Genomic DNA, 23,534 nt, shown 5'->3' on the forward strand with positions numbered 1-23,534 from the left:
TCATCATCATCATCATCATCAGTACTGATAATCATCATCATCCTCATGATCAGGACTCATGAGTCCTGATAATCATCATCATCATCATGAGTCCTAATCATCATCATCATCATGAGTCTTGATCATCATCATTATCAGTCCTGATCATCATCATCAACATCATGAGTCCTGATCATCATCATCATCTTCATGAGTCCTGATCATCATCATCATCATGAGTCCTGATCATCATCATCATCATGAGTCCTGATCATCATCATCATCATCATCGAGTCCTGATCATCATCATCATGAGTCCTGATAATCATCATCATCATCATGAGTCCTCCTCCTCATCATCATCATCATCATCGTGGGTCGTGATCATCATCATGAGTCCTGATCATCATGATCATCATGAGTCCTGATCATCATCATCATCATAAGTCCTGATCATCATCATCATCAAGAGTCCTGAGCATCATCATCATCAGTCTTGATCATCATCATCATCATCACGAGTCCTGATCATCATCATCTTCATGAGTCCTGATCATCATCATCATCATGAGTCCTGATCATCATCATCATCATGAGTCCTGATCATCATCATCATCATCATCATGATTCCTGATCATCATCATCATGTATCCTGATCATCATCCTCATCATCTTGAGTCCTCATCATCATAATAAGTCCTGATCATCATCATCATCATTAGTCCTGATTATCATCATCATCATTATCATGAGTCCTGATCATCATCATCATCATCATGAGTCCTGATCATCATCATCATCATGATGCCTGATCATCATCATCATGTGTCCTGATCATCATCCTCATCATCTTGAGTCCTCATCATCATCATGAGTCCTGATCATCATCATCATGAGTCCTGATCATCATCATCATCATGAGTCCTGATCATCATCATCATCATAATGAGTCCTGAGCATCATCATCATCATCGAGTCCTGACCATCATCACCATCATCGAGTCCTGATCATCATCATCATCATGAGTCCTGATCATCATCATCATCATCATGATTCCTGATCATCATCATCATCATGATGCCTGATCATCATCATCATGTGTCCTGATCATCATCCTCATCATCTTGAGTCCTCATCATCATCATGAGTCCTGATCATCATCGAGTCCTGATCATCATCATCATCATGAGTCCTGATCATCATCATCATCATAATGAGTCCTGAGCATCATCATCATCATCGAGTCCTGACCATCATCACCATCATCGAGTCCTGATCATCATCATCATCATGAGTCCTGATCATCATCATCATCATCATCATCATGATTCCTGATCATCATCATCATGAGTCCTGATCATCATCGAGTCCTGATCATCATCATGAGTCCTGATCATCATCATCATGAGTCCTGATCATCATCATCGAGTCCTGATCATCATCATCATCAGTCCTGATCATCATCATCCTCATCATCATGAGTCCTGATCATCATCATTGAGTCCTGATCATCATCATCATGAGTCCTAATCATCATCATCATCATAATGAGTCCTGAGCATCATCATCATCATCATGAGTCCTGATCATCATCTTCATCATCGAGTCCTGATCATCATCTGCATCATCATCATGAGTCCTGATCATCATCATCATCATGAGTCCTGATCATCATCATTGAGTCGTGATCATCATCATCATCATGAGTCCTGATCATCATCATCATGAGTCCTGATCATCATCATCATCATCATGAGTCTTGATCATCATCATCATGAGTCCTGATCATCATCGAGTCCTGATCATCATCATCATGAGTCCTCATCATCATCATCATGAGTCCTGATCATTATCATCATCATCATCATCATGAGTCCTGATCATCATGGAGTACTGGTCATCATCATCATCTTCATCATCATGAGTCCTGATCATCATCTTCGAGTCCTGATCATCATCATCATCATGAGTCCTGATCATCATCATCATGAGTCCTGATCATCATCATCATCAATGTTAATCATCATCATGAGTCCTGATCATCATCATCATCATGAGTCCTCATCATCAGTCCTGATCATCATCATCATCATGAGTCCTGATCATCGAGTGCTGATCATCATCATCATCATGAGTCCTGATCATCATCATCATCGAGTCCTCATCATCATCATCATGAGTCATGATCATCATCATCATCATCATCATCATCATCATCAGTACTGATAATCATCATCCTCATGATCAGGACTCATGAGTCCTGATAATCATCATCATCATCATGAGTCCTAATCATCATCATCATCATCATGAGACCTGATCATCATCATCATCAGTCCTGATCATCATCATCAACATCATGAGTCCTGATCATCATCATCATCATCATGAGTCCTGATCATCATCATCATCATGAGTCCTGATCATCATCATCATCATCATCGAGTCCTGATCATCATCATCCTCATGAGTCCTGATAATCATCATCATCATGAGTCCTCCTCCTCCTCCTCATCATCATCATCGTGGGTCCTGATCATCATCATGAGTCCTGATCATCATCATCATCGAGTCCTGATCATCACCATCATCATCATGAGTCCTGATCATCATCATCATCATCATGAGTCCTGATCATCATCATCATCATAAGTCCTGATCATCATCATCATCATCATGAGTCCTGATCATCATCGAGTCCTCATCATCATCATGAGTCCTGATCATCATGAGTCCTGATCATCAACATCATCATGAGTCCTGATCATCATCATCATCATCATCATGAGTCCTGATCATCCTCATCATCATCATCATGAGTCCTGATCAAAATCATCATCGAGTCCTGCTTATCATCATCATCATGAGTCCTGATCATCATCATCATCATCATCATGTGTTGATCATCATCATCATGAGTCCTGATCATCATCATCATCATCATCATCATGTGTTGATCATCATCATCATGAGTCCTGATCATCATCATCATCATCGAGTCCTCATCATCATCATCATGAGTCATGATCATCATCATCATCGAGTCCTGCTTCTCATCATCATGAGTCCTGATCATCATCGAGTCCTGATCATCATCATCATCATCATCATGAGTCCTGATCATCATCATCATCATCATCGAGTCCTGATCATCATCATCATCATCAGTACTGATAATCATCATCATCCTCATGATCAGGACTCATGAGTCCTGATAATCATCATCATCATCATGAGTCCTAATCATCATCATCATCATTGAGTCCTGATCATCATCATCATCAGTCCTGATCATCATCAACATCATGAGTCCTGATCAACATCATGAGTCCTGATCATCATCATCATCATCATCATGAGTCCTGATCATCATCATCATCATCATCATCGAGTCCTGATCATCATCATCATCATCAGTACTGATAATCATCATCATCCTCATGATCAGGACTCATGAGTCCTGATAATCATCATCATCGAGTCCTAATCATCATCATCATCATTGAGTCCTGATCATCATCATCATCAGTCCTGATCATCATCAACATCATGAGTCCTGATCATCATCATCATGAGTCCTGATCATCATCATCATGAGTCCTGATCATCATCATCATCATCATGAGTCCTGATCATCATCATCATCAGTGTTAATCATCATCATCATGAGTCCTGATCATCATCATCATCATGAGTCCTGATCATCATCATCATCGAGTCCTGATCATCATCATCATCATCATGAGTCCTCATCATCATCATCATGATTCCTGATCATCATCATCATGTGTCCTGATCATCATCATCATCATCTTGAGTCCTCATCATCATCATGAGTCCTGATCATCATCATCATCGAGTCCTGATCATCATCATCATGAGTCCTGATCATCATCATCATCATGAGTCCTCATCATCATCATTGAGTCCTGATCATCATCATCATGAGTCCTGATCATATCATCATCATGAGTCCTGATCATCATCATCATCATCAGTCCTGATCATCATCCCCATCATCATTAGTCCTGATCATCATCGAGTCCTGATCATCATCATCGTGAGTCCTGATCATCATCATCATCATCATCGAGTCCTGATCATCATCATCATCATCATCATGAGTCCTGATCATCATCATCATCATGATTCCTGATCATCATCATAATGTGTCCTGATCATCATACTCATCATCTTGAGTCCTCATCATCGAGTCCTGATCATCATCATCATCGAGTCCTGATCATCATCATCATCATCATGAGTCCTGATCATCATCATCATGAGTCCTCATCATCATCATTGAGTCCTGATCATCATCATCATAATCATCATGAGTCCTGATCATCATCATCATCATCATCGAGTCCTGATCATCATCATCATGAGTCCTGATCATCATCATCATCATGAGTCCTGATCATCATCATCATGAGTCCTGAGCATCATCATCATCATCATGAGTCTGATCATCATCATCATCATCATCATCATGAGTCCTGATCATCATCATCATCGAGTCCTGATCATCATCATCATCATGAGTCCTGATCATCATCATCATCATCATGAGTCCTGATGAACCACTGCAGTGACTAAGGGGACTTAAGAGAGTGCACAATTCTAGACCACAGCCCCACTCAGGCAGTACTTCTGGGGGAAATGGGGGAAGGAGGAAGGTGAAGTGACCTCTGGCAACAGTAGTACTGCTTAAAACATTAAAAGACAAGGAAAAAAGCTATGGGAATTGAAGAAGAATAATGGACAGAGGTTTTAAGAAGCTAAAATAGAACTTAAACAAATTTACAAAAAAAAAAAAAACCCCATCAAAAAATGGGCAATGGATATGAACAGACACTTCTCAAAAGAAGACATTTATGCAGCCAACAAACTTAGAAAATATGCTCATCATCACTGGTCATTAGAGAAATGCAAATCAAAACCATAATGAGATACCATCTCATGCCAGCTAGAATGGCAATCATTAAAAAGTCAGGAAACAACAGGTGATGGAGAGGATGTGGAGAAATAGGAACGCTTTTACACTGTCAGCGGGAGTGTAAATTAGTTCAACCATTGTGGAAGACAGTGTGGCGATTCCTCAAGGATCTAGAACTAGAAATATCATTTGACCCAGCAATCCCGTTACTGGGTATATACCCAAAGGATTATAAATCATTCTAGTATAAAGACACAGGCACATGTATGTTTATTGCAGCACTGTTCACAATAGCAAAGTCTTGGAACTAACCCAAATGCCTATCAATGATAGACCAGATAAAGAAAATGTGGCACATATATACCATGGAATACTATGTGGCTATAAAAAAGGATGAGTTCATGTCCTTTGCAGGAACATGGATGAAACTGGAAACCATCTTTCTCAGCAGAGTCACATAAGAAGTGAAAAATCAAACACTGTATGTTCCCACTCATAAGTAGGAGTTGAACCATGAGAACACATGGACACAGGGATGGGAACATTATACACTGGGGAATGTTGGGGGTTGGGGGGCAGGGGGAGGGATAGCATTAGGAGAAATACCTAATGTAAATGATGAGTTGATGGGTGTAGCAAACCAATATGGCACATGTATACCTATGTAAGAAACCTGCATGTTGTGCACATGTATCCCAGAACTTAAATTAAAAAAAAAAAGAAAATCAGTATATAGAAGAATGAGATCCAAATTATGTCAAAAAATTTATATTTACTTATACGGAAAAATAAATAAAAAACAAAACAAAACAAAAAGAAGCTAACATAGGAATACCCTGACAGTATCAGGAAGGGGCGACAGACTTAGGCTTGCAGTCGGGCAGTCACGAGGAAAGTCACAAATGAGGAGACTGAGTGGGAGAAAGAAGCCTAGCAAGTAGGGGGAAAGGAGGCTTCCTGGGAGAAGGAGTCCAGGGGCCCCAAGAGAACCCCTCACTCAGCAAGGACTGAAAGGCAGGCAGGGCCAGGTGGTCTGAAGAGCAGCCAAGGAGGCCAGAACAGCTTCCAGGTCCCCTGGCCTCAGAGAAGCCTCCTCCCTCCTGAAAGGCTGAGTGCCTTGTGCTCTGTCTGCCCTGTCTATCCCCTCACCTGCACGGGGGCCTGGCCGGCATCTTCTCTCTTCTCCCCAGGGCGCTTCCCCTTGCCCTAGCCACCTGATGAGTTCTGGTTTAGGATGGAGAATTCCTGCTCACAGGGAAAAAAACCATAAGGTGACTCCTGGTTGTAGGCTCCAGGGGCCATTTGCTGGAGCCACCCAGGGCAGGAAGGGAGGGAGACTCAGAGGGGGAAGGCTCAGGAGGACCCTGTCTACCATGCTCAGAGTACAAACCCCCAGGGGGAGCCGCAGGGTGGGGAAAGAGGCCTGCAGGTGCCCAGTGGCAGTCAGTATGAAACTTTACCAAAGGTAGACCTTCCTCAGGGGAATAGAGAAAACAACATTCTTGTCTCTGAACCTAACCCTATGGCAACATCAGAGGCGCCACAGGTCAAATGTTAGGCTCGAGGGAAGCCACGCTTACCTAGTGAGACCAGGTGGCTGTAGTTCTCCAGTGTCACCTCCCTGTACAGGGCTCTCTGAGCAGGATTCAGCAGCCTCCAATCCTTCTGGGTGAAATCCACAGTGACATCCCCAAATGCCAAGAAAGCCTGTAACACAAAACCCAGGCATGCTCACCAGGGACAGTGTTGCACTCAGGCAGTTGGAGGATTCCAGGTTCTGCCACCTGTGCCTGGAGTTCCAAGACCTCCGTCTCTGCCTGGCCCCAGTATTTATGGTGCTAGGTAGTCTTAATGGGGCTTCCTAGAAGCACAGAGAGTTTCAACTGCATGGAGCTTTAAACCTAGGCAGGGAGAAGAGGGAAACTCAAAAAATTAAGTAACAGTGTTTCCTACAAACATATGAACAGTAAATAACACATTACTAAAGTTTTACGGTACCCTGAGCCATGTTCTGAGTTAGATACTCCATGAATTTCTAAATGAGCAAGACACAGCTCTCATGGATCTTCTGATAAAATGACAACCGATCATTTGGGACCTGCGCTGGAAAATGTAAATCTCCACTGCAGGATCCCAGAATTCAGATCCAGGTTAGATCTGATTTCTACCAAAAATCCAGTGCTGTATAGGGCAGTCTGAGCACATCTGAATTAGTGGATGGAGCACTTTTGAAAGAGCCCTTCTCACAGTACATCTGTTCTGCAACTACGCACGTGACCAGTTTGGCATCTCTGTAGGTGCCTGATGAATTTAAATTCCATTTGTGGCCAGGCACGGTGGCTTGTGCCTGTAATCCCAGCACTCTGAGAGGCTGAGGCGGGCGGATGACTTGAGGCCAGGAGTTTGAGACCAGCCTGGCCAACACGGTGAAACCCTGTCTCTACTAAAAATATAAAAATTAGCCAGGTGTGGTGGTGCATGGCTGTAATCTCAGGTGCTTGGGAGGCTGAGGCAGGAGAATCGCTTGAACCTGGGAGGAGGTTACAGTGAGCTGAGATTGTGCCACACCACTCCAGCCTAGGCGACAGAGCAAGACTCTGTCTCATAAATAAATAATCAATTCGTGAAGCTCATCAGACTACTAGACTCATGAGTCAGAAAGCCTCTCCTTTGACCCTTAACTGTCAATCCCTATTTCCCCCAGCACTGATCTATCATGTCACACCTACTGTAAAGATCCTCAAAATCCAGGCAGGCTGGGCATGCTGGCTCATGCCTATAATCCTAGCACTTTGGGAGGCTGATGCAGGATTGCTTGCATCCAGGAGTTTGAGACCAACCTGGGCAAAATAGCGAGACCCCAACTCCACATACACAAAAATAAAAAATTAGTTGAGCATGGTGGCAAGTGCCTGTAGTCCCAGCTAGTTGGGAGGCTGAGGTGTGAGCACTGTTTGAGCCTGGGAGGTCAAGGCTGCAGTGAGCTATTATTGTGCCACTGCACTTAGCCTGGGCAACAGTGAGACCCTGACCACCATCCCCCCAAAAAACCCAAAAGAAAAACCAAGAAAACCCCAGACAGCTTAAAGACCAAGTTGGGCTCCTCAGGCTGGCATCCAGGCCTCTGTCCTCAGGAGGGTCAGAGGTAGCCAGCAGTCTTTAGGAATAATCAGATGACAGGGGCCAATGAGGGAGGTAGGTGGGAGCTATCTCAGCAGTTTAGGCCACGCTGTGAGGAGTCTGCAGGAAGTGGCAGAGCTATGGGAGGTGGCAATCCTACACTGTCAAACCGTGAGGACCCTGGTGAGCTTGGGCATCTGTGGCCAACTGACAATGCAGGCTCGGCACAGGGCAGTGACTGCTCCTCAGAGACGTGGCCGATCCAGGGCTGTAGGTGCAATCTCCCAGTTTGGTAATGCTGAAAGCCCATCTAACCATCCAACATGCTGTCTGCCAAACCAGAGATATTCAGGTGCCCTGTGTGACTCTGCACCTCCACTAGAACACACAGAAAATCAGCTGTGGCCACCCCAAGCCAGCACCTGGCAGACTTCTGAGTTGGGAGCCTAAAGGACCACAGTCCACTCCTGCACCCACATCTAGGCCATGCTTCTCGCAGCTGTTCCAGGCAGTGGCCATGCATTTTAAGGACATCAAGGCAAGCCCCTTCCGATCCAGGCGCTCCTCTGATGGCCCACTATGGCTTGAAGACCTGCTGGCCTGGCTGAGCCTCCCAAGGCTGTACTTGGTCTCCGATACTTCCACGCAATTTTATCCCCCTCTCCTCACTGGAGTCTGATGAGGCTCCAGTCATCCCCTTTTCTCTCTTGCAGGCCTTTCCTCTAACATGAGCCCAGCCCATCTCATTGCATCTTGGGATCTGCTTCTCCTAGGACCTGGATTCATCCACCAGCCGTCTGTGAGAACGTTGACTGCTAAAACCCTTCGTCCCTGCAGTTGAGCAGTCTGCCCAGTGGCGGCCTGAGATTGAGCACACTTCTGCCTCTTCCCCATCTCCTGTACTTGCCACATCTCTCGCAACTGCCCAGGGAGCCCCTCCCACTGGAGGCCTTTGTGACCTCCCTCTCTGCCCTACCTTTCATTGACACCAACCCAACATCATCACTGGACACCTGAGTGTGGAGATTCCTGTCTTTGGCTGTAAATGCTCCCTGGGTGTTGTACACAGATCACTACTTGATAAGTGACACCCACAGGCCAGTCACTTGCTGGAGGACGCCAGGAAAGACAGATCACTCCCCAGGAGCGGTGCTGGCCTTGGTCCTGTGCTAACAATGTGACTGCTAGGGCCAGTGAAGGAAATGAGCCTATCCTGTGACAGCAAGAAGGACAGTTCTGGGAAGTCTCACCTGTCTCCTGGCTCCCTGGGGTCCCATGACTGTCTTCCTGCTCTCCATGGAGAAGGGAAGCTTGCAGATGGCTGATCTGTGGGAGGAGAGAAGTCAAAGGGTGGCTGGGTGCAGCTGCCCTCCCCACATGTGACACAGGCCTGATTCCAATACCAACTGGGGATCTGGGGAGAGCACATCTGCACAATCCCCCTGTGGGGGTCTGGCCAAAAGGTCTAGGGAGCCAGGCTCCCTGCAAATCCAGGACAAGCTCATCTGGGAGTGAAGACCCTGTGTCCCAGGAGCTGGGTGAGGTTTGTTGCTTACATCACTGAGGGGCTAAAAGGATGTGCAACACCTGCAGATGAGGTCTTGAGTTTAAGGTTAGGGCTCAGAGTTGCAGGTGTTCTTTGCATTGGACAGAACACACAAAAGCTGTCTGCCTCTTCTAGCCTCCGTCTACCTGGGTTTAAAGTCAGGATAATCACAGGGGCAGACAAACTTAAGAAGGCCACAGGCAGATGGCATTGGCAGTTATTAAGTACTGTACAACACCAAAGCCTGTAACAAATTAATAGCATGGGGAGTGTGAGCCTTCAAGAATAAAAGTCCTCAGACATGTGGTCAATCTAAGGCAGTGAGTGATCCAATGCAATTTGGATCCTGATTGCGACAAAGAATACGTGAGGAGTTTTAGCAGCCAGTGAAATCTGAACACTAATTGGATATTAGATTATCAAACATTGATTTTGTTGTTATAAAAATATTTTGGGTTTTAAAAGCATGAGCCCTTCCTTGTATACAAACTTTCAGAACATTCATGAGTGAAAATGATGTCTGGATGTGCTTAAACACCCCTTCTCACCCTCAAAAGTCAATTGAGCATTATTGGCCACACTTGATAATTTTTAGAACTGAATAATGTGTACTGGGTTCATTGTACTATTTTCTCTGAATTTTTGGAAAATAATTCCAGTAGAAATACAGGAAAAGAATTAATTGTAAATTAAAGTGGTGAGTACAATGATTTCATTAGAGTACTCACTATACTTTTTAAGTGAATGTTTTGATAAAAAAAAAAATTCAAAGTAAAAACAGACATACAAGGGTGAAAAGAAGGAAATGTGAAGGAACAAAGATGCTATCGTGGTGATTATGATGAACACAGCATACATCCACTGGCCAGCAACTTTGAGACAGAAGAAGTGAACAAATACTACGGTGTTATGAAAGGAAAATAAAACTAGGGACCCCAGTCCACTATGCCAAAAGGAAAGCATGTAAGAAGCTGCCTTTTCTTTTGTTCCAAAGGAAATAGCTACAGATAAAAGGTTAAGTATCTCCATAGTAGCTGCTCTATGCACACCTTATCTTACATAAAGTGCTGATTTACTGAGTGTGAGATGAATACATAACTGATTATTCTCCTACCTGCTCCTTTTCTCTTGCCACAGGTGGATTACCATACCCTCCCTCTTTCCCCTCCAGCCTACTTTTCCCTTTTAAACAATGAAGCTCTCAAACTCATCTTTGGGGAAAGCCACTGACCTCTCTCTGGGGCATGTGCTCAACCTTGGCAAAATAAACATCTATTAGCACATCAAAAAGCTTATCCACCATAATCAAGTGGGCTTCATCCCTAAGATGCAAGGCTGGTTCAACATATGCAAATCAATACATGTAATCCAACATATAAACAGAACCAAAGAAAAAAACCACATGATTATCTCAATAGATGTAGAAAAGGCCTTTGACAAAATTCAACATCCCCTCATGCTAAAAACTCTCAATAAATTCGGTATTGATGGAATGTATCTCAAAATAATAAGAGCTATTTATGACAAACCCACAGCCAATATCATACTGAATGGGCAAAAACTGGAAGCATTCCCTTTGAAAACTGGCACAAGACAGGGATGCCCTCTCTCACCACTCCTATTCAACATAGTGTTGGAAGTTCTGGCTAGGGCAATCAGGCAAGAGAAAGAAATCAAGGGTATTCAGTTAGGAAAAGAAGAAGTCAAATTATCCCTGTTTGTAGATGACATGATTGTATATTTAGAAAACCCCATCGTCTCAGCCCAAAATCTCCTTAAGCTGATAAGCAACTTCAGCAAAGTCTCAGGATACAAAATCAATGTGCAAAAATCACAAGCATTCTTGGCCGGGCGCGGTGGCTCAAGCCTGTAATCCCAGCACTTTGGGAGGCCGAGGCGGGCGGATCACAAGGTCAGGAGATCGAGACCACAGTGAAACCCCGTCTCTACTAAAAATACAAAAAATTAGCCGGGCGCGGTGGCGGGCGCCTGTAGTCCCAGCTACTCAGGAGGCTGAGGCAGGAGAATGGCGGGAACCCGGGAGGCGGAGCTTGCAGTGAGCCGAGATCGCGCCACTGCACTCCAGCCTGGGCAACAGCGTGAGACTCCGTCTCAAAAAAAAAAAAAAAAAAAATCACAAGCATTCTTATATACCAGTAACAGACAAACAGAGAGTCAAATCATGAATGAACTTCCATTCACAATTGCTTCGAAGAGAATAAAATACCTAGGAATCCAACTTAAAAGGGATGTAAAGGACCTCTTCAAGAACTACAAACCACTGCTCAGTGAAATAAAAGAGAACACAAACAAATGGAAGAACATACCATGCTCATGGATAGGAAGAATCAATATTGTGAAAATGGCCATACTGCCCAAGGTAATTTATAGATTCAATGCCATCCCCATTAAGCTACCAATGACTTTCTTCACAGAATTGGAAAAAACTGCTTTAAAGTTCATATGGAACCAAAAAAGAGCCCACATTGCCAAGACAATCCTAAGTCAAAAGAACAAAGCTGGAGGCATCACGCTACCTGACTTCAAACTATACTACAAGTCTACAGTAACCAAAACAGCGTGGTACTGGTACCAAAACAGAGATATAGACCAATTGAACACAACAGAGTCCTCAGAAATAATACCACACATCTACAGCCCTCTGATCTTTGACAAACCCGAGAAAAACAAGAAATGGGGAAAGGATTCCCTATTTAATAAACAGTGCTGGGAAAATTGGCTAGCCATAAGTAGAAAGCTGAAACTGGATCCTTTCCTTACTCCTTATACGAAATTAATTCAAAATGGATTAGAGACTTAAATGTTAGACCTAATACCATAAAAACCCTAGAAGAAAACCTACGTAGTACCATTCAGGACATAGGCATGGGCAAGGACTTCATGTCTAAAACACCAAAAGCAACGGCAACAAAAGCCAAAATTGACAAATGGGATCTATATTAAACTAAAGAGCTTCTGCACAGCAAAATAAGCTACCATCAGAGTGAACAGGCAACCTACAGAATGGGAGAACATTTTTGTAATCTACTCATCTGTCAAAGGGCTAATATCCAGAACCTACAAAGAACTCAAACAAATTTACAAGAAAAAACCAAACAACCCCATCAAAAAGTGGGCAAGGGATATGAACAGACATTTCTCAAAAGAAGACATTCATACAGCCAACAGACACATGAAAAAATGCTCATCATCACTGGTCATCAGAGAAATGCAAATGAAAACCACAATGAGATACCATCTCACACCAGTTAGAATGGCAATCATTAAAAAGTCAGGAAACAACAGGTGCTGGAGAGGATGTGGAGAAATAGGAACACTTTTACACTGTTGGTGGGATTGTAAACTAGTTCAACCATTATGGAAAACAGTATGGTGATTCCTCAAGGTTCTAGAACTAGAAGTACCATATGACCCAGCCATCTCATTACTGGGTATATACCCAAAGGATTATAAATCATGCTGCTATAAAGACACATGCACACGTATGTTCATTGTGGCACTATTCACAATAGCAAAGACTTGGAATCAACCCAAATGTCCATCAGTGACAGACTGGATGAAGAAAATGTGGCACATATACACCATGGAATACTATGCAGCCATAAAAAAGGATGAGTTCATGTCCTTTGTAGGGACATGGATGCAGCTGGAAACCATTATTCTCAGCAAACTATTGCAAGAACAGAAAAGCAAACACCGCATGTTCTCACTCATAGGTGGGAACTGAACAATGAGATCACTTGGACTCGGGAAGGGGAACATCACACACAGGGGCCTATTATGGGGAGGGGGGAGGGATTGCATTGGGAGTTATACCTGATGTAAATGACGAGTTGATGGGTACAGCACACCAACATGGCACCAGTATACATATGTAACAAAACTGCACATTATGCACATGTACACTAGAACTTAAAGTATAATAATAATAATAAAAACATCTAAATTGGTACTTGATTCTGATACTTTTTGGTTTACACGCAGTTAGAGAAGAAAAGCAGTGAAATTTCTTCTTCTGATGGCAGTTGAAAGGCGATTTATAACATTTATTTTTGTTGTTTCTGTACACTTAAATAGTTTACATCCTTGCATGTCTCATCTGTGCTATCTTTACCTATTCCAAAGTCACAAAGATATTCTCCTACATTCAGTCTTAGAAGTTTAAACATTTTGTTTTTGGTGGTAGTATAAATATGTATTTCATTTTTTAACTGTTTGCTGCTAGGTTACAGAAATACAAGTGCTCTTTAAAAATACTGACCTTATTTTCTCAAGTTCCTAAACTGTGTGTTACTAGTATCTAGTTGTTTAACTACAGATTCTTCCATGTACACACTCACATCTGTGAATAAAAAGTTTTTCTTGTTCTATTTCAACGTTTATGCCTTTTATTCCTTTTTAATACCTTAACAAATTACCTTGATATTCTAAGATAATGCTAAAGAGTGATGAGAATCAACATTAATGCTTGTTCCTGATCTTAGTGTGAACACACTTCACCATTAAATATGATGATTGCAGCCAGGCTGTCACACATAACCTTTGTTTTATTAAGGGAAATTCTTTCTATTCCTCATCTGCTGAGAATTTTTACCCTGAATAGGTGTGAAATGTTATCAAATATTTTTCTGCATTAAGATACTCGTGTAGGTTTTTCTCTTTTGCTCCCTGAAAGCAGTGAAAGGAAAATAAAAACGTGGGAACTCAAACCACTCTGCCAAAAGAAAAATATTAAGCTGAAAGCTGATTCATGCAAGAAGCTGCCTTTCCTTTCCTTCCTGAGCTGAGAACCACAGATAAAAGGTAAAATATCTCCGCCGGGCTCAGTGCGGTCGGTGGCTCACGCCTATAATCCTAGAACTTTGGGAGGCGGAGGCGGGTGGATCATGAGGTCACCATCCTGACCATCCTGGCTAACACGGTGAAACCCCCTCTCTACTAAAAATACAAAAAAATTAGCTGGGCGTGGTGGCAGGCACCTGTAGTCCCAGCTTTTAGGGAGACTGAGGCAGGAGAACGGCGTGAACCCAGGAGCAGGCGGAGCTTGCAGTGAGCGGAGATCGCGCCACTGCACTCCAGCCTGGGTGACAGAGCGAGACTCTGTCTCAAAAAAAAAAAAAAAAAAATAGCCGGGAGTGGTGGAGGGCGCCTGTAGTCCCAGCTACTCAGGAGGCTAAGGCAGGAGAATGGTGTGAACCTGGGAGGCGGAGCTTGCAGTCAGCAGAGATTGTGCCACTGCACTCCAGCCTGGGCGACAGAGACTCAGTCTCAAAGAAAAAAAAAAAAAATTAGCAGGGCATGGTGGCAGGTGCCTGTAGACCCAGCTACTCGGGAGTCTGGGGCAGGAGAATGGTGTGAACCCACGAGGCGGAGCTTGCAGTGAGCGGAGATCACGCCACCGCACTCCAGCCTGGGGACAGAGCAAGACTCCGTCTCAAAAAAAAAAAAAAAAAAAAAAAGTTAAATATCTCCACAGGTAGCTTACTCTATGTTCACCCTATCGTTGGTTTTTTAGGCACAAACTCCATTTGGCTAGAATATATCATCCTTTTCATGCATTGCTGGATGCTACTTGTCCATATTTTGGTGAGAATTCTTGACTATTTTCCTCTAGAGTAATTACATATAAGGGCACATGAGAACTCTGTTGAAATGTTCTGTATCTTGATTGAGGTGATAAGTGACCTGTGTCAAAACTCATTAAAGTATACAGTTAAAAGCAGTGCTTCTTATGGTACCCAAGTTACACCTCAACATTGATTAAAAATCCTCTCAGAGACCAAATATATATGGGTAAAATAACAAGACATCTGGATTTGTTTAAAATACTTTGGCACATAAACAGGGGGAAGGGATAAATCTAACAAAACTATCTATGGTTTTAAAATTTATCGAATCTGGATGAAGGCAACATGGGGATTCATATTACCATTCTCCCAATTTTGCTACCCATTTGAGATTTTTCATAATACTAGTTTACAGAAAAAGCATTAATCATATTGCTAATTCTATGCTTACCAAAAAATTGCCTAAAATAATCTTATAGGAACAAACTTCATTTGAAAATACTCAAAAGTCCCCAGTATTCAAGAAACTGCCCAATCAAGAAAAAGCCACATTAGAAACAGGAGGCAGTTGGCTGGGCACAGTGGCTTTCCTGTAATCCCAGCACTTTGGGAGGCTGATGCATGTGGATCGCTTGATCCCAGGAGTTCAAGACCAGCCTGGGCAACATGGCAAAGGCTTGTCTCTACAAAAAATATAAATATTAGCCATGTGTGGTGGCACGTGCCTGTAGTCCTAGCTACTCCTGGCTTGAGCCCAAGAGGTTGAGGCTGCAATGAGCTTTGTCACTCCAGCCTGGGCAACAGAGCAAGACACAGTCTCAGGAAAACAACAACAACAACAACAACAACAACAACAAAAACAAAACAGGAGACAGTCATATTTGCAACCCAATACTCCTTATTCCCAGTGTTCTATCCTGTCCAAGTGCTGCCTAACGGAAAAATCTCATGGTGAACTTGCCTATAGATCCCTGGGGCAAAAAATTACAGGTGCAGAATACAACAGAGCTTCTAAAGCAGCATCCCAGTTTCCACTTCCTTCCCTCAAATCCGAGAAAGCAGAGTAGACCTTTCTTACAAGGTTCTAAGCTGTTGGAGGCTGCCTGAGGGACTGCTCTCTCTGTTTTGAGGATCTCACACCTTAGGGAGGAAAAGCACTGGATCATGCTTGGCAAAGATGCAGACAGACTGAAAAGCAGATGCCTGGGGCAAGATATTATGGGTAGAGACATGCAACAGACCATCAAGGGCCCAGAGGAGAGACTCTTGGGACAAATAAGTATTTAAAAGCAGTTGCCTATGAGCAAATGGAAAAAGCCACAAGCAAAGGTAAGATCCATGCTCAAAAAAGGCCTGAGAAAATCTTAAACCTTCTCCTCAGACTGATCCCAAAGCTTAGAACCAATGCCAAGGTAATAGCAAAAATCCTCCCTGGAAAAGAGTCAGTCTGCAAAAATTGGAAAAGGAGGTTGTTTTTTCCCACAATGCCTAATTTCTAACAACAACAACAACAACAACAAAAACAACTCAGAAAACATGGACCAATAGTGGAAGAAAATAAAGTGATGCAAACCTTCCCTGGAGAAACATAAGCTTCAGGCATACTAGACAGATTTTAGACTGTCTAAAATATTCTCAAAAACTCATGTAAACACATATAGAGAAAAGGAAATCAGGAAAATATATATGAACAAAATAAAAATATCAACAGAGATTACAAAAAGGAAGCAAACGAAAATTCTGGACCTGAAAACATAGTAACTGAAAAATTCAGTAGAGGGGTTTAACAGCAGATGAGCAGGCAAAAAAAAATAATCAGTAAACATACAGGGAAGAAATTACAGAGACAGAGAAGCAGGAAGAGAAAACAATGACATAAAGTAAACAGAGCCAAGAGAGTTATAAGGCACCATTAACTGGACATATATATGGGTGTCTAGGAGAAGATGCTGATAGATTACTGAAGAAATAATGGCCAACACTTCAAAATTTGAAGACAGACATGAATCTACAAGGCCAGCACACTCAACAAACTCCAAGAATAAATTCAAGGAGGTCCCTACCCACACTTCACAACTACGCTTACATGAAACCAGCTTCAGGAACACAGGACTGGCGGGGGGAGAGAAGTTAAGAATAGTGGCATCATGCCTCTCTCAGGGATAAACTGTCACAATAGACTGAGAACTGGAGAGGGAGAGGGTTCCATCTTGTCATTTTCACAGCCCATAGTGGAGTTTCTCTCAGAGCGGACCAAAATGGGGGTGGGGAGGGTAGCAGTTTGTGTGTCAAATGTTACAGACTCTCACTGTTCTCAGAAAGGCTCGGTTGATTTTTCTGAATAAATGTTTCTCTAAATTCCTGAGTGGTCTTAAGACAAATTCTGTGTAGTTTAAATGGTTGTTTTTGGTTTTCTAAATTACAAGTTACGGTGTTTTACTGGAGATATAGTCCACATAGCTCCTCACTGCCATTTCAGAATCCACATTTCTGATTATAGTTGGGACCAGAACTAGGGCCAGGCAATTAGGTAAGTGGCTGTGATCATTATTTGTCCTCATGGGCAGAGAGGCAAAAGACAGTGGAGAAGTAGAATTAGGAGATGAGCCTGGCAGGCAGAAGGAGGAAGCGGAGGAAAAAGCCATGACAAGGAAAGCATGAACAAGCCTCAGCACCTAAGCAAGCAGATGGGTAGTTTGCCAAGGTAGGGAAACTTCCTTTACCTAGATCACAAAGAGAGAAGTAAAACAGACAGGGGGCACTACTGAGCTGGTTTCTAGATGTTTCTTCTCTCATGCTTCCCATCTTAATGAACCTGAGTGTGAAATCTGAATTGTGAGGAGAAATTTTTGAGACCTGGACAATTTCCGCATAAACTGGGTAATGGGTGAAATTAATAAATTGCTAATTTTGTTGAGTGTGATTCTGGTACTCTAGTTATGTTAAAAAGCAAAACAATAACAACAAAAATAGTCCTCAGAGAAGCAGCTGCAGTAAATTTACAGATAAAATGGTGTCTTGGATTGGCTTCAAGATGCTCTATCCTGAAAACAGAAAGCGTGGGGTGGGGAGGGGGTTGGATGAAGTAAGAAGAGCAAAGTGTTAAGGTGCAAGTAGGGAACAGAGAGATTTGTTATATATTCTCTCTACTTTAGTTCCTTCTTCAATATTTTTCATTGTAAATTTGAAAAAAAAAATTGAATATCCCTTCCAAGATAATTTGGAGAGGAAAAACAGAGGAAACCTTCATTTCCAGGGTGTGAGTGGAGAACACTGCAAACTGTTTGATCTCACTCCTGCCATCTGTTGACATCTGTGGGACTTAATATCCAGTAGGAACAGAAACTGAGAGCCAGAAGAAAGTGGTTTAAATTAGTTACCAATAAATTAGATATGAACATAAGGCAAACTTGAAACATTTAGCTCCTCCACATACATTTCATTAAAATTTTCCTAAGATTAAAAAACAGCTCCTACATTTTTGGGGATGAAAAATGTTCATATGTTGATTTGAAGATCAAGACTTCACTATATACATTTCTTAAAACTCATTAACTAGAACTTAAAATGTGAGAAATTTTGTCTCAATTATACCTCAGTGAAGCTAATTCTTAACAGAAACCCCCAAAATCCCAGCTTTCTCCACAACCCAGTCCACTTGATCCCAGATATGTTACATAAAGTAAAAATTATTATTTTTTGAGACAGAGTCTCAGTGTCCCCCAGGCTGTAGTGCAGTGGCATGTTCTCTGCTCACTGCAACCTCCATCTCCTGGATTCAAGCAATTCTCTTGCTTCAGCCTCCAGAGTAGTTGGGATTACTGGCGTGAGCCACCATGCCTGGCTAATTTCTGTATTTTTAGTAGAGACGAGGTTTCACCATGTTGGCCAGGCAGGTCTCGAACTCCTGAGCTCAGGTGACCTGCCGACCTTAGCATCCCAAAGTGCTGGGATTACAGGTGTGAGCCACCATGCTCAGTCGTGAAAATTATTTCAACTGATTAACACACTACTTCTTAGTCTGGGAAATGGGGATTCCAATTCTTAACTTCCATACTGGTTGAAGAGATGAATATGGCAATGACTATAAAGCCCTGTCCCTGGGACAGGACAATGGCTCAGCACATGCTGACAGAATAATTTTTTACAAGACCTGGTCTGCACCATGAATGCAGCAGCCTGAATAAAGCACTGAGAGAAGAAATGTAGGGACAATGATGGAAGTGCCCTGAATGAGGGCATCAGATCTGGGGAACCTTCCCCACGAGGAGAACCAGCTGAGAGGTTCTGAGCCTCAGACGGGACAGTGTAGGGCACAAGATGTCAGACATTAGCAAAGGAAACCCATGATGGTTTAGGGCAGAGAAGGCACTGCAGGAAGGCAATACATAAGAAGTCCCCACCTGGGGTTGGGCTGTCCTCCCTTACCCTGCAGGCAGTCCTCTCATGGGTAACATGGGAGTAGAGGAAGAGGAGCTGGGGACTACAATAGTTCTAAAATTAGCTCTGTGATCCTCAAAGGTGGCCTTGGAAATCCTCAGTACCAGGGTAGAGCCTCTTCTTGTTAAAAAAAAGGACCCAAAGTCTTCCAGAGAAGAAAACCATTGTAGGCAGGTTCCCAGGAACAGATTCCGAGTGTGGGCATCACAACAGAGCCTGTCCTGAAACGATGCTTACACTAAACACAGCTTATCCTGTCGGTGCTTCCAGAATAAGGAAGTGTTGATATTCATTATAATATTTAACACATTGAGAATTTAATATATGCCAGGGACGGTTCCAGGCATGGCACAAATTTTTCTGCATTCAATCTTCACAAATGTTCTATGAAGTGACTATTACCCACCAATTTCAGATGATGAAACAGGCACAAAACATTTAAATACCTTTCTCAAAGCAACACAGCCAAGAAAGTGATAGAGCCTGGGTTTCAGTTCTCACTGTAAAGGGTTATGTCTTAACCAGTAGGCAGGGCTCTGACATTTCTCAATGAATCTGCACAGGTTAGGAGGGGATCTGGGTCAAGCTAGATTAGCTTGCAAGGTCATGAGGTATATCTTGACTGATGGGTCTCTCTACCATGGGGTTCTGCTTACAATTTTTCCATAATGAAATGATTAAAATCAGTTATTTGGCCAGTCCACAGCCCCAGAGGCATTTAAAAAAACTGCTGGGCCCAATGGTTGCTGTTACTCCCACTCCACTAACCAAGGAAGCCCTACCAACCTGGTGAGGATGAAACTCACCTTTTTTCCCTTGCCCAAATGTGTATATATGGGGCTTGGGGAGTCCTGTCCTAGAAACCATAAAATCTAATCAGATGAGTTTTATTACTCTTATATAATGTGGCTCACTTTCCAACCTGACTCTGGTACAGCATCACATGACAGCAGATGCTGAAGGAATTTATTTTAGCCCAAAATATACTTCTTTGACAAGTTTTGAAGTGGCTGCCACAGGCGCAACATACTGAAATGGATAGCCCCGCAAAGCTGCCTTTAGTGGGAAAATTTGCATCTGTAGCAAATCTCCACTAATGTAGCCAGATCTCCTTCGTTCTAAGCCTTTCCTAGGCTGGAAGAGACAGCCAGTTTGACGCATGGTGGCTCACACCTGCAATCCCAGCACTCTGGGAGGCCGAGGCAGGTGGATCACCTGAGGTCACGAGGTCAAGACCAGCTTGAGCAACATGGTGAAACCCCATCTCTACTAAAAATACAAAAATCAGCCAGGCGTGGTGGTGGGCATCTGTAGTCCCAGCTACTCAGGAGGCTGAGGCAGGAGAACTGCTCAAACCGGGGAGGTGGTAGTGGCAGTGAGCTGAGATCACGCCACTGCACTCTAGCCTGGGCGACAGAGCAAGACTCTCTCTCAAAAAAACAAAAACAAACAAAGAAACAAAAATAACTGAAAACATACATTTACCATCTATTCTGTGTGCTGCCAACTAAGAGGCTTCATCTACATAACAAGAACTTTGATCTATGCAATCCCCTTAACTCTGGCATACTTCTGATTCCAGTCTTTAGGCAACAGCTTAAGTCTCTCAACCAATTGTCCACTAAAGAATACCTAAGTGCCCCCATGAGGTGTAAACCCGTTTGGAGATACTGGATTTTTGGGAGGAACCCATGTGTATCTTTCTCACATTGATTTATGATTTTCTGAGGCAGGATCTCGCTGTGTTGCCCAGGCTGGCATGCAGTGCAGCCAACATAGCTCGTTACAGCCTCCACCTCCCGGACTCAACTGACTGGGCCACCGAAGTAGCTGAGACCACAGGCATGGGACACTACGCTCTGCTAATTTTTTTTTTTTTCTAATTTCACGTAGAGACAGGGTGTCTCGCTGTGCCACCCAGGCTGCTCTGGAACTCCTGACCTCCCACAGTGCTCAGGCTGATTTATGATTTTACCTGAAATTCCTGTCTCCCTGGATTGTATAAGATTAACCTGCAAGCCGACCACCTCGGGCACTTTCTCAGGACCTCTTGAGACTGAATAACCTGGGCCACAGTCACTCACACTGACTCAGAATAAACCTCTTTAAATATATTTTGCCATCATTAGCAGGGCTCCAGGGAAGAGGCCACCTGGGTCCCCACAGCTACCTCACCTCCCGCGGACGCTGCCCCACGCAGAGCCCCCCACACACGTCTAGAAGTGCCCGTGCCAGGACATCTGGTCCCGGCCTACCCTCCCACCCAAGGAAGATAGTCCCAAGGCGGGCTGCCCCCAACCCAAAGCAGCGACCCTTCCCCAAAACACGCGGGCGAAGTCCTCCCCGGTCCCGCCTCCCACAACAAAGTCTGGAGCATCAAGAGTCGGAGGGAACCCGAGTCGGACCTAGTCCATCAGTCTCTGGGCTGTAAGCCCCACCCAACCGGTGGACCCAGTCTGTGGCCGAGTCCCCCACCACCTCCAGCCAAACGACCCCCGTGGCAGCTACCTAGGCCGCTGGCCCGTCCCCACTCGAGGAGCGGCGACCCTGGCACACGGAGACCTGGGTTGCTCGGCGCCCCTGTGAAATCCTGGCTGCCTAACCGCCTAACCACTACACGCAACCGGGGACGGAGACTGAGTAGCGGCCCAGACCCGGGGCGCTCGGCGAGCCGCAGCACCACAGCCCACTCCAAGGCGCGGCCTGGGTCTCCGCCCCTCCCCAGAACATGGAGACGCCGGGCCTGAGGGAGGGCGCGCTACGACCCCAGCAGCGCCCTGGCGTCCCAGGCCTTCCCGGCCCTTCTTCCTGCGCAGGAAGGGCGGGCTGGAGAGAGGGACCCGCAGGAGCGCGACTCACCAAGGCGGCTGACGGCGAACGGAGGAGGTGAGGTCACCGACGGTGGACTACCCACCTCCCAGCTCGGTGACGCCCAGGGATCTGGACCGCTCGGCGCCGCCCGGGCTACGCTACGCAGAAGCCTCTGCGCGGCCGGGATTACGCTACCCAGAATCCTCGGCGCGACCCGTGGCTCTGCGACCCTCCGCTTCGCATCCCGGCAGTGGACTACACTCCCCAGAGTCCTCGGCGAGTCGTCCAGGTACACGCCCCAGAATGTTGGTCAAAGCCGTCCACAGGGGACTGCGCGACCCGGAATCCTTGGAAGAACTCCCCTGACCGCGACCCTGTGGTCTTTTGGACGCGGAGGGATCCTTTCAGAACCAGCGATTTCTTTTATTTATGTAGCCCTGTACATACAATAAGAATATTTGTCCATTTCTATGATATAGGTAAATAATTTTCCCACGGTCTTTTGATTATTGTTACATCTTTTTTTCTTTTCTTTTCTTTTTTTTTTTGCTATGTAGTCCTTTTGATCTCTGAGAGATTTTCCTACGGATTTTGTGGTTTTATCATTTGCATTTAGATCTCTCAATGGTTTTTCTCCAGGTATACACTGTGAATATATACTTATTTTTAAATTTTCCAATATTTTATTTTCCCATTAAATTTATTAAAAATATAGTCTTTTACCAAATAATTTAAGGTTTCAGCTACATCACTGAGTATACTAAAAATTTACATTTGCATTTCAGTTTCTAATTTTCCCCCATATATCTAATTATGCATCAGTGCCACTTCAGGGCAAGACCCTGGCCCTGAAGTGGATTTGAAGGGATCCTGTCCCTGGTTTAATCTTGCTCTGCCTTCGCCCGTCCCTCTCCTGGCCCTACCATGGCCCTGCCCCTTCCCTGGCTCTGCCCTGGTCTTGTGCTTACCCTGAGCGAGAACTTGACCCTGCCCCAGCCTTGTCCCAGACCTGGCCATGGCCCTGCCCCTGCCCTGGGCCGGCGCTGGCACTGGCATGGACCCTGGACCTGGCTCTTGGCTACTTAAGGCCATACCCTGGCCCAGACCTCC

The 23,534-nt window shown here is 44.2% G+C and overlaps 1 protein-coding gene across 1 annotated transcript in view; it reads right to left on the reverse strand.

Annotated features, from left to right (window-relative positions):
• Nucleotides 1–22,598, reverse strand: part of LOC135965580 (uncharacterized) — a 34,128-nt gene extending 11,530 nt beyond the window's left edge. Inside the window, 4 exon segments of the mRNA XM_074004577.1 lie at nt 6,069–6,164; nt 6,500–6,626; nt 9,290–9,365; nt 22,473–22,598. Of these exon segments, the coding sequence (XP_073860678.1) occupies nt 6,069–6,164; nt 6,500–6,626; nt 9,290–9,337 (271 nt within the window). The 5' untranslated portion in view covers nt 9,338–9,365; nt 22,473–22,598.
• Nucleotides 22,599–23,534: the final 936 nt, after the last annotated feature.

The sequence above is a fragment of the Macaca fascicularis genome, chromosome 10, assembly GCF_037993035.2.
Source record: "Macaca fascicularis isolate 582-1 chromosome 10, T2T-MFA8v1.1".
Classification (NCBI taxonomy): domain Eukaryota; kingdom Metazoa; phylum Chordata; class Mammalia; order Primates; family Cercopithecidae; genus Macaca; species Macaca fascicularis.